The 27,375-nt window shown below is 52.9% G+C and overlaps 13 protein-coding genes across 13 annotated transcripts; 9 read left to right on the top strand and 4 right to left on the bottom strand.

Moving 5' to 3' along the window:
• Positions 1 to 176: 176 nt before the first annotated feature.
• BO66DRAFT_427362 (putative 3-hydroxyacyl-CoA dehydrogenase) lies at positions 177 to 1,430 on the top strand (the record flags this gene model as incomplete). Its single annotated transcript, XM_025650344.1, has 4 exons — positions 177 to 375; positions 448 to 758; positions 827 to 1,346; positions 1,426 to 1,430. The coding sequence occupies exons 1-4, from the start codon at positions 306 to 308 to the stop codon at positions 1,428 to 1,430; spliced, it is 906 nt and encodes a 301-aa protein (XP_025505926.1). The 5' UTR covers positions 177 to 305.
• Positions 1,431 to 1,799: 369 nt separating this feature from the next.
• BO66DRAFT_309224 (DUF4202 domain-containing protein) lies at positions 1,800 to 2,327 on the top strand (the record flags this gene model as incomplete). Its single annotated transcript, XM_025643266.1, has 1 exon — positions 1,800 to 2,327. A coding segment is annotated over one exon (528 nt), but the record flags the coding sequence as incomplete, so codon positions are not given.
• Positions 2,328 to 3,011: 684 nt separating this feature from the next.
• rom2 (putative Rho guanyl nucleotide exchange factor (Rom2)) lies at positions 3,012 to 6,806 on the top strand (the record flags this gene model as incomplete). Its single annotated transcript, XM_025643597.1, has 4 exons — positions 3,012 to 5,676; positions 5,746 to 6,176; positions 6,242 to 6,673; positions 6,729 to 6,806. The coding sequence occupies 4 exons, from the start codon at positions 3,012 to 3,014 to the stop codon at positions 6,804 to 6,806; spliced, it is 3,606 nt and encodes a 1,201-aa protein (XP_025505924.1).
• Positions 6,807 to 8,717: 1,911 nt separating this feature from the next.
• aspA (putative septin AspA) lies at positions 8,718 to 10,731 on the bottom strand. The gene is made up of 6 exons (XM_025645819.1): positions 10,610 to 10,731; positions 10,358 to 10,433; positions 10,172 to 10,288; positions 10,027 to 10,114; positions 9,366 to 9,968; positions 8,718 to 9,301 (listed from the first exon to the last, which is right to left on the bottom strand). The coding sequence occupies exons 1-6, from the start codon at positions 10,628 to 10,630 to the stop codon at positions 9,064 to 9,066; spliced, it is 1,143 nt and encodes a 380-aa protein (XP_025505923.1). The 5' UTR covers positions 10,631 to 10,731; the 3' UTR covers positions 8,718 to 9,063.
• Positions 10,732 to 11,951: 1,220 nt separating this feature from the next.
• BO66DRAFT_399822 (T6SS phospholipase effector Tle1-like catalytic domain-containing protein) lies at positions 11,952 to 14,066 on the bottom strand (the record flags this gene model as incomplete). Its single annotated transcript, XM_025648701.1, has 2 exons — positions 11,952 to 13,595; positions 13,650 to 14,066. 2 exons carry the CDS (start codon positions 14,064 to 14,066, stop codon positions 11,952 to 11,954), a joined length of 2,061 nt encoding a protein of 686 aa, XP_025505922.1.
• A 1,219-nt stretch (positions 14,067 to 15,285) lies between these two features.
• BO66DRAFT_390212 (HpcH/HpaI aldolase family protein) lies at positions 15,286 to 16,653 on the top strand. Its single transcript, XM_025646950.1, has 6 exons — positions 15,286 to 15,446; positions 15,582 to 15,702; positions 15,758 to 15,886; positions 15,963 to 16,188; positions 16,244 to 16,360; positions 16,419 to 16,653. The coding sequence occupies exons 1-6, from the start codon at positions 15,376 to 15,378 to the stop codon at positions 16,580 to 16,582; spliced, it is 828 nt and encodes a 275-aa protein (XP_025505921.1). The 5' UTR covers positions 15,286 to 15,375; the 3' UTR covers positions 16,583 to 16,653.
• Positions 16,654 to 16,957: 304 nt separating this feature from the next.
• BO66DRAFT_390211 (phosphatidylinositol-3,5-bisphosphate binding protein HSV2) lies at positions 16,958 to 19,032 on the top strand. Its single transcript, XM_025646949.1, has 5 exons — positions 16,958 to 17,335; positions 17,422 to 17,460; positions 17,550 to 17,647; positions 17,747 to 18,103; positions 18,173 to 19,032. The coding sequence occupies exons 1-5, from the start codon at positions 17,227 to 17,229 to the stop codon at positions 18,650 to 18,652; spliced, it is 1,083 nt and encodes a 360-aa protein (XP_025505920.1). The 5' UTR covers positions 16,958 to 17,226; the 3' UTR covers positions 18,653 to 19,032.
• Positions 19,033 to 19,971, bottom strand: BO66DRAFT_436584 (uncharacterized protein; the record flags this gene model as incomplete). The annotated part of the gene is made up of 3 exons (XM_025650937.1): positions 19,033 to 19,174; positions 19,267 to 19,845; positions 19,916 to 19,971. 3 exons carry the CDS (start codon positions 19,969 to 19,971, stop codon positions 19,033 to 19,035), a joined length of 777 nt encoding a protein of 258 aa, XP_025505919.1.
• A 661-nt stretch (positions 19,972 to 20,632) lies between these two features.
• BO66DRAFT_318165 (dynein family protein) lies at positions 20,633 to 22,604 on the top strand (the record flags this gene model as incomplete). The annotated part of the gene is made up of 6 exons (XM_025643589.1): positions 20,633 to 20,792; positions 20,906 to 21,070; positions 21,172 to 21,554; positions 21,620 to 21,713; positions 21,766 to 22,385; positions 22,455 to 22,604. The coding sequence occupies 6 exons, from the start codon at positions 20,633 to 20,635 to the stop codon at positions 22,602 to 22,604; spliced, it is 1,572 nt and encodes a 523-aa protein (XP_025505918.1).
• An 81-nt stretch (positions 22,605 to 22,685) lies between these two features.
• BO66DRAFT_37762 (uncharacterized protein) lies at positions 22,686 to 23,275 on the top strand. The gene has a single exon (XM_025645763.1). The coding sequence runs from the start codon at positions 22,767 to 22,769 to the stop codon at positions 23,232 to 23,234; it is 468 nt and encodes a 155-aa protein (XP_025505917.1). The 5' UTR covers positions 22,686 to 22,766; the 3' UTR covers positions 23,235 to 23,275.
• Positions 23,276 to 23,319: 44 nt separating this feature from the next.
• Positions 23,320 to 25,566, bottom strand: BO66DRAFT_427356 (spermidine synthase). Its single transcript, XM_025650343.1, has 4 exons — positions 25,488 to 25,566; positions 24,293 to 25,325; positions 23,941 to 24,235; positions 23,320 to 23,893 (listed from the first exon to the last, which is right to left on the bottom strand). Exons 2-4 carry the CDS (start codon positions 25,228 to 25,230, stop codon positions 23,492 to 23,494), a joined length of 1,635 nt encoding a protein of 544 aa, XP_025505916.1. The 5' UTR covers positions 25,231 to 25,325; positions 25,488 to 25,566; the 3' UTR covers positions 23,320 to 23,491.
• Positions 25,567 to 25,778: 212 nt separating this feature from the next.
• On the top strand, positions 25,779 to 26,521 carry BO66DRAFT_318242 (uncharacterized protein; the record flags this gene model as incomplete). Its single annotated transcript, XM_025643592.1, has 2 exons — positions 25,779 to 25,941; positions 26,061 to 26,521. 2 exons carry the CDS (start codon positions 25,779 to 25,781, stop codon positions 26,519 to 26,521), a joined length of 624 nt encoding a protein of 207 aa, XP_025505915.1.
• BO66DRAFT_37747 (uncharacterized protein) lies at positions 26,317 to 27,260 on the top strand. Its single transcript, XM_025645755.1, has one exon. It carries the CDS (start codon positions 26,651 to 26,653, stop codon positions 27,173 to 27,175), a length of 525 nt encoding a protein of 174 aa, XP_025505914.1. The 5' UTR covers positions 26,317 to 26,650; the 3' UTR covers positions 27,176 to 27,260.
• The last annotated feature ends 115 nt before the right edge of the window (positions 27,261 to 27,375 follow it).

The raw sequence follows: 27,375 nt of genomic DNA, 5'->3' as shown, positions 1-27,375 counted from the left end.
GTATACGTCGTACGGTACATACTCCGTGATCTCAGTGGATTCTTCAGCGGTTCAGCTGCAGGGCCGAGCTCGGGAAACCCGCCTGTCATATCGCGACTCCGGGCTCGGCTTTCCCCACATATGACGATGAACACATGCAGATCCAATTCGTATCCCGAACCAGACTTTGCGCGCATCATCTGCACAGCGGCAACCAAGGAAGACAAAGTATAATGCGACAGTTGACGCAGGATAAAAGGATTAAAGCCTGCCATTACCCTCCTCGACACTGAGAATGAGCTACACGCTCGGCAGCTTCAGAGAAAATGGCTTGTTTTCGCCCGGAGAGTAGCCTCACCGCAGATTCATTGCGGGACAAAGTCATTTTGATCACGGGTGCGCCCTTCTCCGGATAAGATGAGCACCGGAATTATCATCCAAGGCGGACGCTAACCCAATCATCACCAGGAGGGGCAAATGGCATCGGCGCGAGTCTGGTCGAATACAGCTGCGAGCACGGTGCCTACGTCTGCGTTGGTGACGTCGCTGTCGCAGCTGGTGCGAACCTCGTCGAGCGCGTTTGCGCCGCATCGTCGTCGTCCGCTCCCCCGAGAGCGATATTCCAGGAGACCGACGTGACCGACTACCAGTCCATCCTCGATCTATTCGACACCGCCTACAAGACCTACGGCCGGATCGACCACGTCGTCGCCGGGGCGGGAGTCCTCGAGATCGGAAACTGGTTCGATCCTGACCTGACGCTGGAGACCGTGCGAGAGGTGAGAAAAGACGCAGACTGCCATCTCCTCAGATCAGCCTGCGCTGACACAGAACAAACAACGCACAGACACCTTCCACAACCGTCCTCAACGTCAACCTTCTCGGGGCCCTCTATGTGGCTCGCATCGCCGCCGTGTATCTACGCCAGAACCGACCGTCGCACACCGACCGCTCCCTCACGCTCATCTCCTCCGTCGCGGGCTTCAAGGAGACCCCGGGGATGTTCCTCTACCAAGCGACCAAGCACGGAGTCTTGGGGCTGATGCGCTCGCTGCGGCCGTATCTCCCCGCCCCGGCGCATCAGCTGCGCGTCAATGCCGTTTGTCCGTGGATGACGGATACAGAGATGGTGAAGAACCTCCAGGAAGGCTGGAAGCAGGCGCAGCTACCGGTGAACTCTCCGTTGAGCGTGGCGACCATCGTAGCGGGCTTGCTAGCGGACCCGACCATGAATGGGAAGTCGATCTACGTCGAGGGGGGCCGGGGGTGGGAGATCGAGGACAATCTCGATCGCCTGGAGCCGGAGTGGTTGGGCGCGGAGCCATCGCGGTCATTGGCGCGGGGACAGGAGTTTTTAGCGTCTGGGAGTAAGTGGCAGTAAGCTTGAAGTGACTGTCACTAGAGGAGTACAAACAAGTATAATTCCACACAAGCTGTATGTAACAGTTTAAGTGAACCCCTCGCCTCAGAAAGTACGGAGTACTGTACAAATAATCCACGGTTATCGATAAGGACAAAGCCCGTGTGTGTTATCGATAGCAGATAAAGATAAAGTCGCAAAACCCACAGACCCGAGATCGGCCCAATCCCGTCCCCGGCATTTGATTATCAGAAATACTTAGATAGGCTCAGGGCACCTGCCGCGGGCATCTGCTTCTACTTCCCCGTTCCTCCCTCAGAACTCCCCACCACCACCACCACCACCACCACCACCAAAACTACCTTACTTACATTACCAACCCACCGCTCATCAGTCAATTGTAACACCACCCCCAAAACAAACCCCCAACAAGAAATAAGCAACCAAGAGAGAAAAAAAAATGGACCCCCTCGCCCGCGCCCTACAAGCCATCGACGCCCTCCACAGCGCCGACCCCACCACCGACCCCACGACCGGCACCCCCAACGAACTACACTACGCCCAGCGCATGACCGCCTGGCTGTACCGCCACACCCCCGACCCGTCCTCGGCCCTCCAACTCGCCATCCGCGCCCAGCACCTCAAACGCTGGGAGGTGCCGCGCGCGACCTACCCGGCCGGCAAAGCGGGGTACTACGCGTGGCGGACGGGGCTGGCGCGCCGGCAAGCGGAGATGGCGGTGCAGGTGTGCGTGGCGAGCGGGATCGCCGAGGCCGAGGCGCAGCGCGTCGGGCAGCTGATCCGCAAGGAAGGGCTGAAGGGGAGCACCGTGGATGCCGAGGCGCAGGTGCTGGAGGATGTGGCGTGCCTGGTGTTTCTGGAGGAGCAGTTGGAGGGGTTCCAGGGCGGGTATGAGGAGGAGAAGGTCGTGGCGATCTTGCGCAAGACGTGGGGGAAGATGTCGGAGCGCGGGAGGGGGTTGGCGTTGACGGAGGTCAGGTTGGGGGAGAGGGGGAGGGAGTTGGTTGGGTTGAAAAAAAAAAAAAAAAAAAAAAAAAAAAAAAAAAAAAAAAAAAAAAAAAAAAAAAAAAAAAAAAAAAAAAAAAAAAAAAAAGCACTGTGTGTCGATCCACCCACCAGCTAGAGGGAGAATGCTGAGGTTATGAACCAGGGGTCCTGGTTTGCCGTTGCGCTCAAGGCTCCTCCAAGCGCACCTCGATTACCATCAACACACCACGCGGTCTCGACGCCTTTCCCCAGGCTGTCAACCTATTCCAACCACCAAGCTCGTTGAGGCATGATACACCGGGGCGCTTCTTTCTCTGTTTAGATATCTTCTCTATTTCCTTTTTGCCATTTTATTCTTGTCTTATTTTTCTCTTTCTTACGTGCTTATAAATTATCGCCCGTGGAGGACCTCTTTTTTCTTTTTCCCCTCCCAAACCCGCCCTCTTCTCCTTTTCTCCATCTCCACGACTTGGAACGATCTTTTTCATTGCGACAAACGGCACGCTCGCTACGACCGGACTCGATACCCTACCTGTACTGAGACGAATTCCTCCGCCTTCTACTCCCCCCTGAACTCCTCGAGTCGCACCTACCAGATTGACCCGTGTCGCTATACGAAAGCCCAAGTCATCGCGATTACGAGCGCGAGGAGCAACAAGGCGCCATGGCTGACTTAGGGGGCCAGCAAGGCCGGAACTACCGGCCTTACGGACACCCCTCTGCCTTTCAACGTGATGCTGCATACTCCGAGATCTTTGGCGGTGCTCCGCCACCGGGACGCTCACAGACGATGACATCCCAGACTCCCCAGTTCTCTCAGGATCGAGCTCACACGATGTCATCACACGTCCCACATCCGCAGATGCATCGAGGTCCGCCACCGCCCGCACGCCAGATGCAGAATGGATATTCATCGGGGGCTCCCAACGGATACTACCAAGCCTACTCCGGCAGCGCAGCACCTCCAGCTTTCCAGCAGTCTTCACAGCACCCCGCACGGCCTTACCCCGGACGCTCCGCTTATCCGCAGCCCCAAAGGTTGGATTCTCGACCGAACACGGGACCACAATACCCAGACCCAAAGGGCTACACTAGGACAATGCCGGCCCATCCCGCCCTGAACTCGGACTCAAACCGGTCACGGTCAATGGCGAAGATGGGTGGTCCCCCAATGTATCAACCCTCTTTGAGCAACTTCAATCACACTTCTGCCAATGCAATTCGTCAGCAGCAGTACACTGCGGCGGCTCCGATGACAGCTCAAGGGCGACCCGTCCCTGAAAGGAATCCGAACGAGCGCGCCATGTCGTTGACCACGTACCCGACGGATCGAGACCACGCCTACACAACAAGCACAGGGCGAGTAATTCCACCCAGGAGGCAACCATCCGGACCCCCTAGCCAGGCCCCGGTCAATGGCTACCCACCTGAGCCACCCAGCGCCCAGAATGTTAACGGTAGGCCTCGCCCACCCAGCGATGGATCCACAAACTCGCGCTCCATGTCGATGGCATCAACCGTTGTGCCGGATCGAACGATGAGCATGCAGAGTACTGTGGCTGGGAAGCCAAGCAATCAGCCCGGTCTTGCGCAAAGCAACTCGCGTCGGAGTAAGGTTCCGTTGGTGTATCCAGCTCTGCTCTCGCGTGTTGCCGATGTTTTCCGTGAGCGAATTACACTCTCAGAACTACAAAAGAACGGACTGTCATATCAAAACGCATTTACCGGTGCCCACGCAGTGGATCTAATTGCACACATCATCAAGACCAATGATCGGAATCTGGCTCTGCTCTTGGGCCGCGCGCTGGATGCGCAGAAGTTTTTCCACGATGTGACGTACGACCATCGCCTCCGAGATGCGCAGGGCGAAATTTACCAATTCAAGGAGACAATGGGAGAAGAGGCGCCAAGCTCGGAGGTCAATGGTGTGTTCACACTGCTCAGTGAATGCTATTCGCCGACGTGTACGCGGGATAGCCTGTGCTATTCCATCGCCTGCCCCAGAAGGCTCGAACAGCAGGCTAGGCTGAATCTGAAGCCGCAGCCTGGGCTACGATCGTCTGCTTCGAAGGGCAGTCTGCACGGTGATGACGATGACAACGACAATCAGAAACTCTGGATTAATATGGTTCCTAAGGAGGTATCAGACAGTATCGACGATCGCGAAAAGAAACGCCAGGAGATCATCTTTGAGATCATGTACACAGAGCGTGACTTTGTCAAGGATTTGGAGTATCTGCGAGACTTCTGGATGAGGCCCTTGCGGGCCGCGGGCAATGCCACTACCTCGCCTATTCCCGAGCATCGGCGTGAGAAATTCATCCGGACGGTCTTTGGCAATTGTTTGGAGGTCCTGAAGGTCAACGGTGGATTATGCGAGGCCTTAAATGCTCGACAGAAGGAAAGCCATGTTGTCAAGACGGTCGGTGATATTTTTCTTCAGCACGTGCCACGATTCGATCCGTTCATCAAATATGGTGCCAATCAGCTGTACGGCAAATATGAGTTTGAAAAGGAGAAAGCGTCGAACCCGGCATTTGCGAGATTCGTAGAGGAGACGGAACGTCTCAAGGAATCGCGCAAGCTCGAATTGAATGGTTATCTGACCAAGCCGACCACGCGTCTCGCCAGGTATCCACTCCTACTGGAGCAGGTCTTCAAAAATACGGCCGAGGATAGCCCAGACCGCCAAGATATCCCCAAAGCCATTGCTCTGATCAAGGATTTCCTGTCTCGTGTCAACGCAGAGAGCGGTAGGGCTGAGAACCACTTCAACCTGGTGCAGCTCAATGCTGCGCTGAAGTTTGGTCCTGGCGATTACGTGGATTTGAAGTTGACGGAAGAGAACCGGCAGATGTTGTCGAAGATGGCTTTCAAGAAAACGCCAACAGACAGCTCCGAGGTTACCGCATATCTCTTCGATCACGCAGTTCTCTTGGTCAGAATCAAGGTTGTCAACAAACGTGAGGAGTACCGCGTATATCGGAAACCTATTCCGCTAGAGCTGTTGGTCATTGCCCAGATGGACGAGGTAATACCCAAGGTGGGAATTCCCAAACGGCCGTCGTCCAGTCTTCTCTCCAACAAGGCTGCAGCAAATCCTCCCACTACTAAGGATGGTCTTCCTATCACTTTTAGGCATCTTGGCAAGGGCGGTTATGAGCAGACGTTGTACGCTACATCAACCACTCAGCGCCGGAAATTCATCGAATTGGTAGAAGAGCAGCAGCGGAAGCTCAGGGAGCGCAACAGCAACTTCTACAATAAGACAGTTCTCTGTGAGAACTTCTTCACATCTGTCAATCGTGTTAACTGCCTTGTTCCAATTGGTATGTTCTATCTTGTCTCAGCCAAAATTCCCATTCTCTAGATGCTAACCGCGCTTCGCTTTGATGCAGACGGAGGTCGAAAATTGGTCTACGGTACGGACAGCGGTATCTATCTCTCCGAACGTTGGCCGAAGGACAAGTCAGCAAAACCTCGGCGGGTTCTTGATGTCAGTCAGGTCACTCAGATAGATACATTGGAGGAGTATCAACTGCTTTTGGTTCTGTCGAACAAGACACTATCCTCTTACCCCATGGATGCGCTCGAGATTCATGAAGGCCAGAACACTATTGCGAAGCGACCTAAGAAGATTCAAGGTCACGCGAACTTCTTCAAGGCCGGTATTGGACTCGGACGTCATCTGGTGTGCTCCGTCAAAACCTCCGCTTTGTCGACCACCATCAAGGTTTATGAGCCTATGGATAATCTGGCGAAGGGTAAGAAGAAGTCGGCTGTCAGCAAGATGTTCCAGAGTGGACAGGACACATTGAAGCTCTTCAAGGTTCGTGCCCTTGCTTCAGATTTTCTTGTCATCCTGGACTTGGCAGCTAACCTTGCGTTTCACAGGAATTCTACATCCCTGCGGAGTCTTCCTCGATCCATTTCCTTCGCTCAACACTCTGTGTGGGCTGTGCCCGAGGCTTTGAGGTTGTCAGTCTCGAAACCACCGAAACACAGTCTCTGCTCGATCAGGCGGATACATCTCTTGACTTCGTTGCACGCAAGGAGAATGTGAAGCCGATCCACATTGAACGCTTGAACGGCGAATTCCTCTTGAACTACAGCGACTTCTCATTCTTCGTCAACCGCAACGGATGGCGTGCCCGTTCCGACTGGAGAATCTCCTGGGAGGGCAATCCGAACGCATTTGCACTTTCTTTGCCTTATATTCTCGCTTTCGAACCCAATTTCATCGAAATCCGTCACATTGAAACGAGCGAGCTGGTGCATATTATGACTGGAAAGAACATTCGCATGTTGCATTCGTCGACCCGAGAAGTAAGTCGAGCCTCCGGCAGTCACTTGATTCGAGCAGTTGCTTACCTTGTCACAGATTCTTTATGCCTATGAAGATGAATCAGGAGAGGATGTGGTCGCCAGCTTGGATTTCTGGAACAAGCCACAACACTGAGTCATCAATCAGTAAAAACCACCTCAACGGGTGGAAGTGAAGAAGAAGATGCGAGGAGAGACAGTGTCATGTTCTATATTCGTCCCAAGTGTCACTTCTTTTGCTGCGCTTAGAAAGGCCTTTGTTTTTACTATCCCGGTCGGCTCAAAAACGGCGAGGGCATACATTCATCCATCTGCGTTACTAACCTTGAACACATTTCCCCTCCCCCCTTCAGAATCTCTTGCTGCCCTTGACTCTCAGGAGGTCTAGTGGCAAAGATTCTTTCTCAATTTTGTTTTTTCTCCTTTCCTTCCTCTAATACCTCTCCATGTCAATTCATCTCCATCTACCCTGTCTTTGTACCCAACCCCATGGTCGATTTGGCGTACCCCCATCCGACCCCGCAAATTCTCTCCCCAACTTGTGTACAATGAAGCGCAAATACCACCTGTTCCTTTTATCCCCAATTTTTTTCTCATTCTTCTCGCACCATTTTTTTTCTTCTCTTCTCTTTCTATCATCTCATCTATCTTATCCATCTTAGTCAAGAACTTCATGCTTCTTGTTCGTCCTTATGTGGTCCTACTCGCTGTGATCCGGGGGAGTCGTCACGTAGCTCTCTTCCTCGCGGCTTCCGATTTCCTCACCGCGCGTAAGCTCGCCTATAGAGTCAGGCTCCTTTCATGAACCTTGAACCAGTCGTAAGCTTCTTCTCCGAGAAAAAGCAGAAGATAGCCTTCTAAGCACCAGCCTTGAACCTAGTACAATTGCACTCACTGCCTTTCTGCCGCGCAGTGAGAGAGGTATATAGTTGAAAGCTCAAACCTCCCGGGCCCGCTGACTGAGTTAGCACTTCCGCCTCCACTCCGCTTGCCGAAGTAAGCATTGATCTAGTAACTACTGTACACCACCCACCCACCCACTCAATAACATTATAAATATATTGTATTCCCCAACTTCATTCTCCCGTATTACATCAATGCACTAGGGTCAATTAATAATCCACGCTCATAAACAGTGGAAGTGTTCATATCTACCATGGCGGCACACTATCCATAAAATTGGGACGAATGGGCAGTGGTCGCGATGGAAAAAGCAAACCGCAACATATTTATGTAGAGTACAGTCAGTCAGTACCTTCGGTCCCGTGACTTTCCCCTACATCCGGTGCTCGTCGCTACGAGCCCCTCCGGGTTGTGTTGGCAGGTGATATTGAACTCTTGTCCAATCCATCGAACGGAATTTGCTTTGAATCAGAAGAAGTCGCATGGTAGGTGGTGGCGAGAGGTACATCTACGATCTATGGCCTACAACCTGGGGTGAAGATCTACGGCACTCAATTCGTACCTTACCAAGCCCTGGACATAATGCATTGGAATGGAGAGGACATGGAAGAGTAAGGGCACGCATAGATTAGGAAAAGAACCCACGAGTCTGGTTTGTTTCTTCGGTTGGTTGGTTGGTTGTTTGGATAGTTGTTTTTGTTTGTTGCACACACACACTCACTCACATACAAATAACTCAGATATAACGACAAAATATAATAAGCTAAGAAAAAGGGGAAATAGAACAAGAGAAATTACCGGACAAAAGAGGGAATCTTGCTGCGCGCTGCTGACACTGGGACAGGGTTTCATGTGAGGGAAGGGGGAGTAGAAAGGAGAAAAAGAAAAGAGTAATGATCAAAAGGAACGAGAAAATCCAGGGACAACACAAGCAATGTTAGGAATTTGAAACTTTATGCAGATGCTTTCCTCGGTGATAACTGTGAGTGATTAAAAATGATGCTATTCTTCTGACTCCAGACATCTTGCAGCACAACGGGGTTAGATGATTGATGGCTTTCGAAAGACGATGTGAAGTTGGAAGGTTGGAAGATTGCAGCCGAAAATATGTCCGTTCCTTTGCCCTTCTTCTCTGTTCTTGTCTGTCTGGGATGATTCCCAGAGGGGTGGTTGGTGGCGGTGGGAAAGGTAAAAGAGAGGGGAAAAAAGCCAGACAGGATTTGTTGTTCCCAGTCATCGTCGTACTAAAACGGAACGTTGCATTTGCCCTCCCCTTTCCCTTGCAGTTCAAAAGAAAAATCAGGAAAGCAAAAGAGAAAAAAAAAGAAGAGAAAAAGCTATTAACGTGAATAAACGGCCGACTAATCTTAACCCCGTAGACAGTTACGACTGCCGCGCCACGGTTCTCATTACAAAGGCACATACGGTGTCAGATGTCAATCATGTGGAAACCGTTTTCCATGAGTCCCAGGGATTTCGACGGTAATCGTTTAGGCATCTCCGTTGGTGACATCGACCTGGCTCTGGCTGGCCTCCCGTGCCATGCGGGCCTCGATTTCCCTCAGCTGGCTTTCGCGAGCCAACAGTTCCTGGCGCTTCTCAGCAATCTCACGCTGCACCTTCAGCTCGATCTCACGGAGCTTCTCCTCCTCACGGCGGAGCTGCTCCTCCTTCAACCTGACGGACTGGGAGGCCAGATCCTCGGGGTTCATGGACGAGTCTTGTGTACTGTTGCGAAGCTATTAGTCGGCGAACGGATAGCACGAATGATGTCAAGGCTGAGAATACGTACGGAGTAGCACCGTCCACGCTCTTGCTGAGCTTCTCGGTACGGTAGTTCTCGTAGAGGAAATCGTGGGTGATCTCCTTCAGATCGGCCAAATGGCTGTGGAGAAGGGCGCTGCGAATGGCCAGGAAGTCGGAGTGACGAGGGTTTTCGACCTCTACAACACCCCAGGGATATTGCCTGGCACGCACCTTCTTGCCATCGATCTCAATCAACTCGTCGGAACCAACAATAGCGAATGGCATGAGACCCCGCAGCTCGGCATTCTCCTCCACGGTATCTTCGTCGTCTTCCTCGATGTCGTAGGGGAAGTTGTAAACAGGGATGCGGTAGTGCTCGATATCCTCCATGATCAGCTTCTTCGATTCGGCCAATTCGGCGGGAGTGAGGGAGTCGGCCTTGCCGATGACGGGGATGACGTTGACACGGGGCGACAGGCGCTTCATCAACTCGATGTCGAGCTCACGGAGACCGTGACCGGTGGGTGTGATGAAGTAAAGGAGGACATGGACACGGTTGTCCCTGAAGCGGGGGTTACGCTTGATCCGAGACTCCTCGGCAAGAATATCATCGTATTGGCGCTCGAGGTATCCAACGATTTCCCCGAAGCTGCGAAACGGTCAGTCGTGCACTGAGAGTGGTATTGTTTGCAGCCAGGGCCACCTGCCTTGCTTCGTTGTCAATCTGATCGCCGAAACCGGGGGTATCGACAATGGTGAGGGAGATGCGGGTGCCTTCGTCGTCCAATTCGAGTTCTGTCGAGCTATGCGTTAGCTCCAGCGTTGAAACACATAGTGTGGTGGCCTACTCACCGACTGTGACAGGCTTGATGCGGACACCCTCCTCAATGTGAGCGTTGGCAGCGTCGTCGGCGTCCTTTCCTTCCAGGACCTTCTTTCCGCAGAGAGTGTTGACGAAGGTAGTGCGTCCTAGGGATATCGAAACGGCTGGTCAATTTCTGGGACTGGAGAGCGTGACTGCGCAGGTTGCGAACGTACCGGTTCCGCTGGCACCACAGACCATCAGACAGAACTGGATACCCTTCTTGACATTTTTCTTGCGACGGAGCTTGGGCTTGAAGTTAGAGGCGAATTAACCACAGTTGAGACTCAGAGCAGAGTTGAAGCAGTTGACACAATCGAAAATACCTGTGCCCCCAAGCCATTGGAGAGCGTGGTGGTGGTGGTGGTAATGGCGGGGGTGAGGCAATACGAGCGGCCGGCATAGAAAGGGGAAGGATAACAACTTACCGCGCTGAATGAGGAAGACATGGTGGGCTAAAGAAGGGAGGTGGGTGGGTGGGGGGAAGAGAGAAACAAAGAAAGAAAGGAAGATGAGGGTGGAGAGTAGAATTAGAGGAAGAGATTAAGCAAGCGAGTGAAAGGTTGAAAAGAGGAGGAAGCTGAAGTAAAGGAAGGTCGTGGGAAGAGGAGGAGGAGGAGGAGGAGGAGGATGAAGGGAAGGAAGATAGAGGGAGAATGAATGCAGTGGAGATGGATGGAATGGGAATGGGATGGGATGGGATGGTTGTTGCTCTTCTCACTCTCCCCTGAGGAGATGGTCTTCCCGTTGTACTTACTCTTAGTTAGTCTGCCGCCGCCCCCCGTCAAACTGGCCGTTGACTAGTGGGTTTAAGGGGGTTGTAAGGCCACAATAGGCGGACACCTTAGGCACAGATACTCTTCCATGACCATACACATACCAAAGTTACACTCCCGCAGGACTCCCCTTTTCCCCATTCTGTGGCGGGCAGACCAATCATCACTATCCCAGGCCTTCTTCTCCAGACTGTCTGAGAGTGGTCCACAGTAATTCTGGTATTCTGGTACGACCCGGGCTCAAGTTCAGTGCAGTGCAGTGCAGTCACGGTGGCTCTTTCCACTGCCCCCATCCATGTTCACCCATGGATCACCCCAGGTACACTTCGAGGTCAGATTTGCTAGTTTGCTAGGTTTACTAAGTACTGGCACTCTCTCATTTACACATCTGTCTGCGGTACTCGAAATGATACTTATATAATTGACCTGTCCGATCCGGGGGCTTCAAGGATCTTCAATAATCAATTATTGTCAGGCTATGCAACTCCTATTTCGCACCCACTGGAAATCAATGATTCAGCAACTGTGACAGGGTACCTGGCTGCAAGCAGACAGAACCGTGAGACAGGTCTGTTTTGTCAGTCCTCAAGTGGCATCCAGATGCCCAATGTGGGCAGTCTTTGTTTTGCAGACGGACTATCAACTGATTGCTGGGTTTAGTTCAGGGGTTTATGGCCACCAAAAGTTCCGATCGCCGCCGTGGGTCGCTGTGGGCCGCCGTATGCCTTGGGAATTGGACCTTTGGGGGGGGGGCCTTGGGCTCTTTCGCTGCCTGAGGCATAAAGCCTTTTGCTAGTTGACGTTGACTCTCTACACACTTTATTGGACCAACAAGGCACGCTACACAGCCAATGTGTTTGAGATAGGACCGGCTCTAAATCTGCCTACCTAGTTTCCGATCTATGGTGAACTGCGAAGCATAAAATTGCAGACGGGAAGACATTGTATTTCAGCCTGCATACCAACTACCGACGAACTCAACATTTTCAGCCTCTCATGCCTCCTCTTCAGGATATAACTCGCCTCGGTCCAGCAGGGCCAAGAACTTCCTGGTGCGAGCACCCGTGTCGAGCATCAACTTTACATTCTCCTCATTTCCCTTCGACGGTATCTTCTGCCTCAGCTTAAAGGCTACGGATCTCATCTGCCAGACACTAGTGAGCTGCGACTGGGCCTTGACTGCTAGGTGATAGAGTAGATCCGTCTCGCGCTCTGTCAAACTTTCTACCAAAGTCTTGGTTTCCTTGTGCTCCTTCAGGTATTTGCCGATGTGATCTATAGTCGGCTCGGGGAACCACAATCTTGGAGCCAAGAACGCCAGCCAGTCGGCCCGCATGTAGTCTCTTTCGTTCAGCAGATTACTATATGTATCTTCCCACAGCGGCATCTCGGGGATGAGCAAGACTTCCGGTTCAGCAGGCGGCTGAGATCCGCCCCATATGGAGTCCCATCTGGTCTTCAGGTAACCTTTCTCTTTAGGTGGGAAGACTCCTCTCCAGAAGATCCCTTCTTGGATTTTACCGGTGGTTGGGTCTTTGGGGTCTTTCACGCGGGTAAAATTCTTTAGTGCTTCCGGCTGATAGCGTAGCACCGGTCCTTGGTTGGCCTCCCGGTACGGTTTGCCCAAGGCATATGCAACCACGGGATGAATATATTCTTCGGTAGAATAGAGATTCGGATTCAGAGCAACCAACTCGTTCTTGTCATTCTTCTTGAGCGGTTTGTACTGGCCAGGGGTGCGATTGATGGTGCCTGCGAAGCTCATACCGAAGGTCATACTGTCGGGTCGGAATCCCATACCCCAGCCACCATAGCCAGTACGATTGTCGGGGTCAGCTTCGTCGTCGTAGTTCTTGCCGTCACCCTTAGCATAGCTGTAGCCGTGTGCCTTGTCCCATCTCTTGAAAGAGCGCTGCGATAGGTCGAGGACGGTGTTGATGTATGTTTGATAGAGACGCGTTAACTCGTAAGACTCGAATTGAAGGTTCGTGTGCTCTCGAACCCGGTCAATCATCCACGCCAGTGACAAGCTCGCCATCGATTCCAGATCTCCCATATGCTGCGCCGTCTCCTCGCTACCTCCTCCGATGTGAATGTGACATCCCGGGAACCAGCACTGAATCAGTTTGGTCGTGGTGTTGCGGGTCGGAAGGTGCCAAAGTGTGGGACTGAACGGTGCTCGATGATCATCCAGCGCCAGAGCGTGAAAGGCGTGCTTAATCTGTGGGTGCACGTCTGTGTCATGAAAGCCGTGCTCATTACTGTTATAGTTTGTAAAATCATACCAAGTATTGTTGGGCAAGCCTAGAGCGCCGACAGTATCGAAAACACCAACCACCTCAATCGGGACATTCTTGTAAAACCGATCCTCATACTTCAATCCCGCGGTAGCACCTTTCGAGCCCCCACTCCACGTGTCTATCCACGTGCCAGAGAGCTTGTTGCTGCAGACAAGGGCAAAGCTGTTCTGCCTATTCAACCTTTTCTTGTAATCATCGTACATAGCCCACCAGTCATCCATCATGTCCGGCATGCAGATACCCATATTGCAAACCAGGCCTGCCAAGGCTCGGGCTGTGTACGCACCCCGGGAAAAACCGAAGATGTAGATCTCATCTCCCGGGGTCCAATTGTTGACCTATTATGAAGTTAGGATAGCTTAGGCCCTTGCGATACTAGTTTTCCTACTTACCAAGAAGTTGTATCCTTCGCAGACATTTTCCTCCAGTCCGCGACCGAACGCGCCCTCCCAAGTCTTCTGGATCCCAGCCATCGTGTTGGCCAACCAGTTCTGGTCGTCCTTCTTGCTCGTGCCAGTGCCTACGCCTGCGTTATAGTAGACAATCTGGTGGACGGCATCTCCCTTATCATCAGCAAGTCCGCAGCGAGCGATGGCACGACTGAGCCTTGCGACATTAGACGGGACGTTCATCTGCCCATGGTTGGATGACTGCCATGATCCATCACAGCAGATGATCAACCGCTTTGGCGGACCCTCGATGCGAACAGAGCGGTTCTTCGCAGTGGTGGCTTCAACTTGCAGAAAGGGTTCCGTCCCAATTTGATGGATCTTGTCGATGCTGATGGACTCAGGCGCGGGATCCCCCATGGTTCTCGAGGCAGGCTGTTCTGGAGAAACGAAATTTGACGAGATGTCCCTCGGAGGCAGATCTCTAGGAGTGCCTTTTAAATGACATCTTGGAGGGTTGTGGAGCAGATCCTGCATGAACATGTAGTCGCCCCATCGTATTAGTTAGCGAGCTGAGAGATGGATCTACGCGGCGTAGCTGCAGTGGGTGTCTCTGATTCGTCCTTTGTTTTATTTTTCTTTGCCGAGCGCGGCGATCGACACAGATCGGAAGAGACGTGCGTGAGTTCGCTCGGATGCTCCGAAGCTATGGGATGAGTCTAAAGTATTGAGACATACTGAACGCTGAGTAGTGGTACAGTCCTACCGTAGCTAACGCAGTGTGCACCATCGGCTAGCTGAAGAGAACCGCCACATTTGATGTATGTAATGGGCGAGGCTATCGGGTCACGGCAACTGCAGCCAGTTCGGCAAGGCCATCCCTCACTCCCAGTCAATTTATCATAGAAGCGAGGTCACTTGTGTAGACGCTCAGACTGTAGGTCATGACGCCAAAGTAGCATTTAGAAATCATAGATTTCTAGTGGAACCATCACGAGAGAGAGAGTTTGTGGTGAGTGCATGTGTGTGTGCATCAAAGTGGGAGTCGGTGCGAAGTGTGTGTGTCCGGCTCGGCCCGTGTCATTTGCCTTGAATGGCCGAATCGCTCTCCATACCACCACCGTCCACGGCTCAATTAATTTCTGCTAGTGTGGCAGACTAAGACTTACAGAAAGCAGAAAGCTGCAGAGGGTGGAACCAGAAGATAATTCCATATGCAGAATTGGTTTCGTCCGGTATTTCAGTCCCGCATCGAAGAGACTGCCTGCAACACGAGGTTTTATTCTGCCATCAATGATGTCAAGGCAAAGATTTCTCATAGTTAAGTGAGTGATTAAGTCATCCTCGACTATTCCCAAGCATAGAAGTGACCAGGCGCATTGTCATATACAAGATACTCGTATCTCTTTACTTGAGTAGACCACCACATGGCTCACCGGAGGCCAGCTTTGAGATGTTGACTGCCAGTTGACTAATAGGCTATGAGGAACGTCCCCCGTCTTCGGACATCTTTAGGCCGGGGGAGACGGAAACTAATCCAGGAAACGTGGGGGTGGCCCCGGATTAAACCGCGGATAACACCTCTTCGGGTCGGACATGCACCGAGCTGTATATTTGTTTAAATTGTCTCCATTGACCTCATCCCGAGCGAGTCCCCTCAGAAGAATTACCAGGATAATCTCATACCACAGCTTAAATCACCCAAGCTTCACAACATACAGCAACAGTAATGGCCTCCAAAGTTGCCGACCCCCGGAATCTCCGCGACCAGTCCGTAGTGGCACACGGCTTCTGGCTCACGTATGTTGCTACCCCTCATTGCCCCTCACCTCATCTCCTCGAGCCTACCCTCTGTGGTGGTACTTCGCAACGTCCAAATCGCACGTACTCCTGAAATGCGCTCAATGACTAATGCTGCTCTTTTATCGTTCTTAGATTCCCCAGCGCTCCCCTCGCCAAAACCATTCTTCATCGGCCCTTCACAGAAAAGTCCAGATTCAGCTGGGTTCTCATTGACGCAGAGCATGGATTGATCACGGATAGAGATTACTATGACGTATGGCACCTTCATCATCGACTTGGGTCCAGCGCATTAACGACGGCTGATTTAGCTCACCAATGCTGTTGCTTCGGAAGGCGCTGTCCCCATCATCAGAGTCCCCTGGGGTGAGGAATGGATGATCAAACGAGCCCTTGACGCCGGTGCTCACGGCATCCTCACGCCCATGTGCCACACTGCAGTACGTGCAATGCATGATCCCTCGTGATGTTCCGAGTCTGTGGCGAACAGCCGTACTAAACCTTCTTTGTTTCTAGGCCGACGCAGCCAACATTGTCAAGTTCTCAAAGTACCCACCCCTGGGAACCCGTGGCTTCGGACCGCTGTTCGCCACTCACTCATTCCCGAGCGTACTGCCTGGCGATGACTACGAAGCGGTCTCGCAGGATGGAATCATAGTTATGGTGCAGATCGAGTCCAAGTCCGGTGTGGAGAATGTGGAGGAGATCGCTCGCGTTGACGGTCTGGACGGCATTCTGATCGGTATGGCAAGAACAGAACTCGTGTAGATTCTCAAGTGCTGACTTGTGTATCGCAGGTCCTTTTGATCTTGCCAAGCAATTGAACGTCACTAGAGGCGGCGAGGAGCATGAGGCTGCTATCAAACGCATCTTGGCTGCTACCAAGGCTGCCGGAAAGAGGGCGGCGATCTTCTGTACGTTCCACCCCTCGCCTCTGGGTCTTATAAGTTTCGAGATAGCTGACAGGAATAGGTACCGGCGGTGTCGACGCTCGGGCTCGTATAGAGCAAGGATTTGATATGGTATCTGTTGTTACCGACGTTGGACTATTGGGTGACGCAATGCAGAACGAGCTGGACATTGCTACCGGTCAAAAAGAGATCGACGGCTCCAAAGCCTCGGGATCAGGATACTAGAGGACTCGGCCATGACTTATGATAGAACTTTCTTATTTGTACATGAACAACTTTGCGCAACAAACACCCGGGTTGAATGAAATACATTCTCTTCGGGACTGGACTGAAAGAAGCATGCTAGCCTCCACAAACACATGATGAATTGTCGTTGACTATAGTCGACACTAGGACATTCTCTCAAGCAGGGAAACGGATAGTCATGCTCAGACAGATATTCTCTACCACGTAAGTCAACTAGTTAGCTACCATTCGCCTATTACATCATTCATGCCTGAGGGCGTCCGTGATGCCTCAGGCATCAAGTCTCCAATGATCGTTTGTGTCGTTCATTCTTTGATGCAAGATAATCCCTTCACACCAAACTGCAAAACATATCTTCTAAACATCAATTACTCCGTTCACGCGCCACGGTACTAATTAACATGCATTAAAAGCAACAATGGCCAAGCACTGTGACACCTTCCCCCTGGCCATATTTACAAGGCGGCAACGACATTAGCTAGGCGGCTACGATGAGGTCAGCGCCCCCGTCCGGCGGCCGATCATCTCCTTCTGGCCTTCCCCGGAATTCCAGCAATTATACCTAGTTGACTCTATCCCATCATCCTGCCTAGCGCTGATGGCCTCCTTCCTCGGTTGCCAGGATGAACACTCGCCAAGTCATCGATGAGTCGGTGGGGCCGTACTCACTGTCGGCCTCATTTAACAACGACAACACATGTTTTGCCGTAGGCTTGGACACCGGCTTTTGTGGTCAGTGGTCACTCACATGTGCTTGCTCTTCCCTCGAGGGCTTTCTTATCGGGAACAACAGCCAAGCTAACCACCGAACAAAACAGTCTTCAAAACCGATCCATGTGAGCTTACAGTTTCAAGAGGTACTTGTCAAAACTTCTTTTCTTTTTTTTGTTCTCTATCTGAATCTCTTGTCCGGGTTGCTAACGAGCTCTTTTGAACATCCCTACAGATTTCAACGCCGGAATCGGTCTGGTGACCATGCTCGGCCAGTCGAAATACCTCGCGATCACCGGCGGAGGAAGACAACCGAAGTTCCCTCAGAATAAGGTGTGCCACGGAATCTTCCCCCTTCCTCTCTCCTTCCTCGACGTGCTTGGTTTGTGTTGCAGCGAATCTATGTACTGACGACGATGGTTTCGTGTCTAGCTGGTGATCTGGGACGACGCGAAGCAGAAAGCCGCCATCACCCTCGAATTCCGCACCTCGGTCTTGGGCGTCCGCCTGTCCAAGTCGCACATAGTCGTCGCGCTGCTGAACAGTGTCCATGTCTTTGCCTTCTCGATCCCTCCGCGGAAGCTCTCGGTCTTTGAAACAGTGGACAACCCTCTGGGTCTGGTTTGCCTGGGGGAGAAGCTACTTGCTTTTCCCGGCCGATCTCTCGGGCAAGTCCAGCTGGTCGAGCTTGAGACCGGGAACGTGAGCATCATCCCAGCACACGCGCACCCGCTGCGGGCCATGACTTTGAGCTCGGATGGCGCGCTTCTGGCCACGGCGAGTAAGAGGGTAAGAGCACCCGAGCCTTTGCCCATGTACAGCAGGCTATGATTTGATGGTAACTTACGTCTTTCTTAGGGCACTATGGTCCGGATTTATTCTACTAGTAACTGCACGAGGATAACCGAGGTACGCCGGGGTCTTGATGAAGCGGATGTATTTTCGATTGCTATATCACCTTCCAATACGCTGTTCGCCGTGACGTCCGATAAGTCGACCCTGCATGTCTTTCCAGTGCCCAAAACTGAATCAAAGTGGGGATTCTTGTCAAAGGTTCCTATGCTCCCTGGGTTCTTCTCTGACATATATTCATCTGCCACTGCACATTTTGAGATAGGCAACGAACAGTCATCCGAGTCAGCCTATAACCCTCCACCCCTGGGGAACTCACTTGGGAAACCGTCCAAAGGGAACATCGGCTGGCTCGATGATAGGACCATCCTCGTGATTGGCTCGGGTAGGGATGGGCGATGGGAGAAATTTGTCCTTCACGAAGGCGATGACGGCAGACTCTATTGTAACAGAACGGGCTGGAAGAGGTACCTAGGAGGGGGCTAAGGAGAATGTGTCCGTCCGGTTTGCTGAGAGCTCCACCATCAACGACATTCGTGGTCTAGTCTTTTTGTGGTGTGGCCATACAGTCACCATCTCCGTTGCAGGCAACACCCACACTGCAGAAAATCCTCAAGGATCGACCCAACAATGCGTTTGCGGATTGGATATCGTATGGCGTATCAACTGATTTTGCTGATGGAGCTCATGTCGAGTCACAGAACTTGGCTATCGAGGGGCGAGCGCAGTGCCCCTGGAACTTGCTCCTGGCACTTGCTTGGTGGCGTCTTGATTGCTTTGGATAGAGGCTTGACCTTTTTGAGTAGCATAATTTATAATTAGACAGCCTTGCTTTAGACATCTAACGATAGCGGTTTTCTCGGTCCCTATTGCGCCTCGGCTCGGGTGATCTGGACGCGACCGGCGTCCTGTCTCTGTAGGATCTGTCTCTTCTCCTGGACGTCGAGCGGCGGTCTCTGTGCGATCGAGATTCCCTCGCGGGCGATCGGCGATCCCGAGGCCTCCTTTCTCGCGAGCGGGAACGGTCGTCATCATATCGGCGACGGTGAGAACGGTGGTGACGGCTCGATCTCTCGCGGCTGTCTCGCCTGCGCGAAGACTTCTTCTCACTCGCTCGTGTCCTCTCCAGCGCACGCGCCACCTCTTCCTTCTTCTCCTCAATGAGGAACTCCTTCATCGGATCCTCCTCGTCATGGGTCCTGATCAGCTCCTCTAACTCGAGTTCCTCCTTGAGCTTCGGGCGTCTGCGGGCCTCCTCTTCTCGTGGTTCGCTGATGCGTCGCTTCCGTCTTGTCGTCCGCTCGTCATCGGTATCTCGATCGTCGACGGCCTTCCCGCCGGCCGTATCCTCCCCCATGAGTCTCGCGACGTTGTCCGTCTCCTCCTCGTCATCCCGTCGCTTGTAGCGCGTGTGGTCCACCCGCAGAACCCGCCCCAACACAGTGGCACCGCCCAGGTTATCGACCGCGAGATCTGTGCTGCGTTGATCCTCGTACTTGAGGAATGCAAACCCCCGGCTCTTCCCGGTGTCCTTGTCGCGGATGAGGTTGATGTGGACCGGCTCGCCGTACTGCGAGAAGATCGTGAGGATGTCGCCCTCGGACAGGTCGAAAGGCAGTCCTCCGATGTAGATATAGGCGGTGTCGCGATAGTCAGCGTGCCAGGAGGCTTCTGGGGGTCTGAGAGCACCTGGTCAGCGACCATGACGAGGAAGGAACCCCGGGGGGATAGGTAGAAGGGGCAACTTACACGGCATTTTCAAGCTCGCGCTTGTTCAGCGCTTGGACTTGGCGGATGTTGTTCATGCTTCAAGTGCAGGTAAGAAAAGCGGTGAGATCTAGATCAAAGTATACATGTAGAAGGAATAATTGCGAAAGCAGAGGGTGAGGTGCCGAGTGAGGATAGAGAAGGGCTGCTGGGCTTGCTTTCTTGCTTTCTTGCTTTCCTGGAGTTGCAGCAAGCGGAAGTTCGAAATCACGGGCTTGACCGCGGGAAGGGAAGGTCCCCACCCGCAGAAGACGGTCCCAAACCTATGGCTTTAATAAGTTGTTTACAAGCTAGAAAAGAATAGGCAAACCGCAGTCAGTTCCACCACCGCTCGATTCAGTCTCATACACCAACACACACGATAAACCACGAAGACACCTATTTTGTTTTTTTTTGCGACCCGTGGCAAAAAACACCGCACTCTTTAAACTTTCGGTCCGATCTTGTCTTTTTTGAGCGAGCGAGCGAGCGAGCACAACGTCTGGGCTGTTTTGTGGTCCTCCCCCGCCATCCGAGATCTGCGCGGCCAACGCCAGATTCCCCTGACACTCCAGTGTGGTTTCCGATAAACACTCCCACCTATCCGCACGAAGTTCCGCAATCAACGCGTCTTATCCGACTCCTCCCCCAGAATATACTTGCCTCGATCTGACCTGGAATGAGCTGCGCCAGCTGAGCATGGTCGAAATTGGATAGACAATGTTAGCGTCGAGCCAGAATACAGGGTCCCGATTCGGGACCGGCAGCAACAACAGTCGGCCGTCGAGCAAAGATGGCACCAAGAAAAATATCTGGTCTTCTATGCTAGATAGCGTCGCAAATGGAAAGCGACTTCCCGAGAAGAATCTGTTAATCCTAGGTTTGCACCCCCCTCTCAAAAACCCCCTCCAGTACTGCGCCCGCACCGCTGGCCGCGTTTCCGCCAGAATCCATCTGTCGGTCAATGCTGATTATGCGGAAACTACAATCTAGGTGGCACACCGGAGACTCAAAGAGAGTTCCTCGACACTCTATCCGCGGATGCTTCAGATCCCAGCTTGTCGTCAAACGACCGGCGAAAAGGGCGAGTACCACCGGTGGCCAACCAGTTCGCCTTAGGATATACTTATCAAGATGTGCTGGACGCTGATCATGAAGGTATTTATTTGAGTCAATTCCGGTGGATTGCCAGTTCTCCGCGGGCCCTCTCCTTCTTTTGCCATAGTCGTATGCTAATAAGGACCTGCTCCATACAAAAGATATTCTGGCGCGTGTCTCCGCATACTTACTTTCTGAGCCGTCTCTCTCCTTTGCGCCCCTCCTCAAGCCGCTTCTGACTGCACATTCGGTGCCGGAAACCTTGGTTGTGATCCTGCTGGACTGGTCGGACCCTTGGACCTGGGTGCGTCGACTGCGCGAGTGGGTGCGCCTTCTGAGACATGTCCTCATATCACTCGACGATGAGACGAAGATCGTCATGGAGGAGAACATGACCGAATGGAGGGATCGGAAACGGGGCATGGACGCCAGCTCGGCCGGCGCGCAGGGTCTGACGAGCTCCGGTGGTCCCGTAACGATACCTGTCGGCCCTGGCGAATGGGATGAAGGGCTCGGTATACCCATGTGTGTTGTGTGTCAAGGGGTAAGCTGGTCCGATGCTTTAGGGGGAGGTCAACAACTAACGATGCTTTTGTTTGAATCAACCAGGCCGACAAGATCGAGAAGCTGGAGAAAGACCACGGCTGGCACGAAGAAGAGTTCGACTTCATTCTCCAATTCATGAGAACATTGCTCTTGAAGCGTATGCAATTTACCATCCCTTAATTCGGCCTGCGGGTTCTAATTAATCACAGATGGCGCGTCGCTTATCTACACCACACCATTCCTCGCCAACTCCCTCCAAAGCTTATTACACTCATCCCTCGGCATCCACTCATTACTGAAACGGCAATCATTTAAACACAACGTCATCGACCGGGATAAGATCCTCGTTCCGTCGAACTGGGATTCGTGGGGCAAGATCAGGATCATCCGCGAAGGATTCGACATGGATGGCGTCTCAACCGCCTGGTCCATCGAGATCCAAGACCCCCCGGAGCCAATCACCAACGGCGCCAGTGCCGGCGACCTGGATGATGAGGCGGCCGACGACGGCACAAGCGCGGTCGCTATCTTCGAACAGACGATCAAGGATCCCAAGCGGGACACGTCGATGGCTCACCCCGGAGGCCAAGCGAACGGGACCAAGATTGAGGTCGACACATCCGATATGCAAACCTTTCTCACAAAACAACTCGAGGTTCTGGAGCAGCTCAAGTTGGAAGATGAGAAGGACCGCACAACGAAGCAGGTACCGCAGCTGGAGATGTCCCCGCTGGACGACAACGGCCGGGTCAACGAGCATATTGGTCCTGTACAGTTCAACATGGGTGGTATCCAAGTCGACGCGGATGACATGCTCCGCAAGCTCAAGGTTAGTGAGAACCAATTACAAAAAAGAAAACAAAGCCCCTTTGGCCGCTTATCCTTACGCAATCTACAGGAACGAGAGGCCAGCCGATCCCAGAAGAAAGAAACCCCCTCGGCCACCGGCGACGAGAAAGCGCACAACCAAGCGCTGGCCAACTTCTTCGCTGGCCTCGTCAAAAAACCCGGCACCACCGGCAGTCCCCGCGGAAGTCCATCGGCCTGAAGCCATTCTAGAGAAGCGTGGCAGCAGCAGCAGCACCAGCACGAACCTTTTTTGTCCCAATGACGAAATTTTCGAACCTGTAATAATATTTCTTTCTCGCCCCTTCCTCTACCTACACCTGCCCACCCAGTACATATTGAGATTAGTCTTCCGGGTGTGATAATGGCCTTTTGCTTCCTGCTGGGGGCTATGCGAGGCCCACTGGACTTGCAACTTCTTGCATCGCATCCCGGGAGATCTCTGCTTTGTTTCGTGATACCAGATTGGCTTTGGGGATGGGATACTGGACTTGATTGGGGAGTCATAGAGTTAGTCTTAGGTAATTTCTTTGGGGGTTTCGTCGTGGAACGGAAACCTGAAGAATGGAGAAAATCAGGGAGGAGAGATCCTGGGGGCGATGTGATTCGACTCTACGTAGTCGACCTGGTTTTGTTTTTTCCGGAGGGGGGGCGGGGATCCCCATTGTCACATTTGAATGACATAAATTCATTAGCGCAGTTCTGGAGTCTCAGTTTCAGTTTTCTCTGTTGTGGATATGGATACCAATTGAAGATTGTTGTGCTGAATGCTTTAGTGTTTGTGGTTGTAGATGGAGGGGGTCAATCCAGTCCTCATCTTGGTACTGTCTGATTCGGAAGGAAGTTGTGAATGTTAGATATTGAATACCATCAGCAAAACTTATGTGTACAATTACAGAGAATCATTAGCACAAGATGCCAGATACTATTTCACAACTACGCCCAAATTCTGTATCTGTGAGTACACAAAACACCTCTAAATATAAATACATTGTCCAAGAAAAGGTGAAGGGGTGGGGGGAGTGTATCCCTATTCCAAAAATGGCAAAGCTTTAGGAATACCTCCCTGGACCTTGCAGGGAGACTAAATCACCAATACTCCCACACCAGATCCGGCAGCACGGTGCGCATGATCTGCCAGTGCTCGAGGGCGGAGCGATCCTGGTACTTGTGCAGGAGGTGGGACTCGCGGGCCGTCAGTAGGCGGCGGCCGTTGGGCGGGATGACATCGAAGCGGGCGGGGTCGACCTCGTGGCGGGGGAGCAGGTGGGTCTCGCGGAACTTGCTGCCTAGGTAGTCGTTGGCGGTGGGCTGGCGGAAGCGCAGCGGGGTGGCGGCGCTCTTCTTGCAGAAGATGACCATGTTGGTGAAGTCGTTGTTGAGGTCGTCGTTCTCGGCCGCCTCGCGGAAGATGCGGCAGGTCGGGAAGACGGCGCGGATGGTGCGGATGGTCAGGGCCGCGGGGTAGAGGGTGATGTCGCCGGCGTAGTTCTGTTGGTGTTAGCTTTGCGAGGCGGCTTTTTTAAGGGGGTTTGTACAAGGGCAATGACGCCGTCGTCCTTGAGGAGGGAGGCGAGTTTCTCGATGAATTCGATAGTGAAGAGCTCGAGGGGCTCGGCGCCGCCGGTGAAGACGTCGTGGACGATATAATCATACTGCGCTGGGGGGGAGCGCTCCACGAAGGTGGTGGCGTCCTCGATGACGGCGATATGGTTCGAGGGGAGGTGGAAGTACTCCAATGCGAACTGGTGCACGACGGGGTCGATTTCCACGATGGTGGTCTCGATGCCGTGCTCGATCAGCGCGGAAGGCGTTGTTCCGACACCGAGACCGCTGTGTATGTACGGATTAGCCTTGTGGGTGTGGAGCTTGCAGGGTTCTGGTGCTTACATGACGAGTGCCTTGCTGTCGGCGTCCACGCGGGGCTCGCCGTGGTCGGTCTCCACGAGGCGGACGGATTCCAGCATGGTGAAGACAGCGTAGATCGGATCCAAGGTGGCAGGGCTGTAGCCGCGCGGCATTCTGGTCCACTGACCTCCCAGCAGGCTGTGGTCGCATCGCATGACTCGGAAGCCATCGTTCAGGTTATCGAGCACCGAGATGTAGCCGGTGTTGGAATCCTGACGGGCAACCAGCGCGAAGCCCTCATCGTTCAGGTACGAGTTCAGGGCTCCGTCGCTGAGATGCACGTTGGAGGTGGCCGAGAGGAGCAAGGAGGGGACTGCGAAGAGCAGGAATTTGGAGGGGATGACGGCAGAGTACAAGGCGGGCAGCAAGAATTGCAAGCCGGCGCGGCTGAAGAAGATGGTCGATCCGATGAACTTACCCAGAAATGCCTTGGCGATCTTCTCTCCAACCTTGTAGATGACATAGGTGGAGAGGAGCGGAACGTGCTCGGCAACGGCTTCACCGTGGCGACCTAGATCCAGACCTGCCTGCACCAGCTTGCCTGCACAGGCGACAGAGAGGATGACCAATGGATAGTAGGCAGCTATCTCGGTGAAAATGGGGCCGACAGGATTTCCCAGAACAGAGCTCGACGAGAATAGGAAGGTCTGAATGGTGGGAATCCAGAAGGCCACGACTGGGATGAAGTAGACCGCCTTCCGGCCGGAGAGTCGCTGGATGTGATCCTTCATGAACCATCCCACAGCGGCCACAATGGCAACTCCATAGGCATGGAAGACGTGGGTACCGTGAGTACCATAGACAGGGGCCAAAGTCAGAACCGTCAAAGGCGAGTAGAACGCGGTGAGCACTAGCAGTGCTGCGCCGGTCACCAGCTGTCTGGTGGTGGGTTTTTGCCACAGGGCACCAAGAGAAGACATGGTGTCCGTTTCTGAAATGACGGAATCTGCCAGCACCACACGTTTCGAGTGAACTTCAAGCTGACCAGAGTGATTCTTTTGGCCAGGGAGCTTTCCTGAAGGTACTTGTTAGTTCAATGGATACCATTTTGAGCTGTCACTTTTTTTCTTTTGGGGGGGGGGGGGAGCAGGGGCAGACTGTGGTCCACCCTCCCGCAGACAAGCAATGACAGGACAAGTAGCTGGATGTGAAACGGAAAGAGGGAGACTAGTCTTACCTTCTTTCTCAGTTCGAAACTCGAGTAGCCATACTCCGTTGTCGGACTTAACTAATGGATTGAGCAAGCACTGAGGAAGATGATGTTCTTGGTGTGTTCCGCGGAGCTTCGATGACGGCAGGAATTAATCTGCCACCCGCCGCTCTCTTCCGCTTTTCCCCCCTCTCATCTCCGCTTCCCCCCCTCCCCCTTCAACTTTATTGTCGTTTATTGTCGTTCGACCTCTTCGAATCTTGCTTATTGTCGCTAAGACATATGTTCTAGCATTAATCCGGTCTGAACTAATTGATAATGCCTCTTTTCCCAATGGGTATCACTCCAACGACGCCCAAGATGGAGGCAAATCCTGCCTCCTCCGCCATGCCCACCTCCCCGGCCACCCAGATTAAGAACCGTCGCAAGCGTTACCTGGACATGCACCCAGAGTACTTTTCTGCTGATCTCGAGCTAGCCGGTCCGCTTGTCGCTCATCTCTGTTTTACTTTGATGACTTGACTGGCACACTGCCTGCCTCAGTCGTCACGAACAACCTACATAGTAATTGTCAAGCTAACACCCCCAGCAACCGCACAGACCCCTTGCTCTATGACCGTTTGATCCGCCGTTTCCAGACTCCAGCAGAACGCGAAGCCGAAGGACGCGCCAAAGGATTTTCCGGTGTCCTCCAGGCGGACCTGTGCCGCTCCGAAGCGAAATTCGAGGCATTGAACCACCCGGACCCCCACGCCATGTTCAGCTACACCCGGGGTCCGAACGGGGAGATCCTCGCTGAGGACAGAGACGAGATCCCGCCCAGCAAGGAGGAAGGCGAGAAGCTGTGGCAGTGGGAGATGACCATGCGGTTCCTGCGGGGCGAGGATACGGATTTCGACTACACCACCGTCGATCACAATGATGAATATGACGATTGGAACGAGGCGCAGGAACAGTACTTTGACGACGAGGAGCCGGAATGGATTGTCGAGGGCGAGGGCGAGGACAGTGGGGATATCAGGTCTCGGCTTCAAGGTGAGACTGGCATTCAGGACTTTTGAGTCGCTTTGCCGTGATCAGTTGTTTTGCGGATCCGGATACGCCGCAGTTCGGGGCAGTCTCGGCTCGTCCCGAGCGTTAACTCGTACTTTGACCTACGATTCTTCTCGTGCTTTCTGTCTCAGCCTCTGATGAGTGATGACTTGCTCTTTGCGGCGCAGCTCTATGACTGGATTCCGTTCTCGCATACTGCAGAGACAACGGAAGTTGACATACTGGCGTTTGATACTCGTCAGAACGACCTTTCCGAGGCCTGTCAAGACCGACATGGAGGAACAGCCCAAGCATGCGTCATTGAATACCAGACCACCACGTCATGGCTGGAGCCGAATGTTCCTCGGCCGGCAGACGGCCGAGACCAGATCAGGACTGGGGATCTCTTCCACGGCTCGCTAAGAATTGGCTTTGGCGGAGGGGTCGATTGTCCTAGCACGCCCCTCCCCCGTGCTTGTTGCATCAGAGCTTGGATATCTCTTCCGCAGGAGTCGACTGACGTAGTGAGTCACTTCCCCTTTCAGCTGCTGGGTCAGGCTGATGCCGGACCGTGGGTAATTGGAGCACATGGTACACAGGTTTCCAGCGGGGAAAGCCTACGGGGAAAATTCAAGCCACGCATAAGGATCTTGATTTTGTGCCGAGCCACTATCTGCTGGTGAATGATTTAGTATACAGCTTAGTGAATGTATGTATAGGTACTTGGGTGAATGCCAAACAATGCACAATGTAAAGATGGGAATGGAGAGGCAGCTTGTACACACTCATTCCTTGTTCTCTCTCATGTAGTTGATAAGAGATGTCTCTAAAGCATCTTTTTTCCCAAAGCATGACATCCATACCTGTCACCTCCATGATTGTC

This window comes from Aspergillus aculeatinus (assembly GCF_003184765.1).
Source record: "Aspergillus aculeatinus CBS 121060 unplaced genomic scaffold BO66scaffold_13, whole genome shotgun sequence".
NCBI classification, from domain to species: domain Eukaryota; kingdom Fungi; phylum Ascomycota; class Eurotiomycetes; order Eurotiales; family Aspergillaceae; genus Aspergillus; species Aspergillus aculeatinus.
Note: the sequence above shows the minus strand (reverse complement) of the source record. Positions and strands in the feature narration are given on the sequence as shown.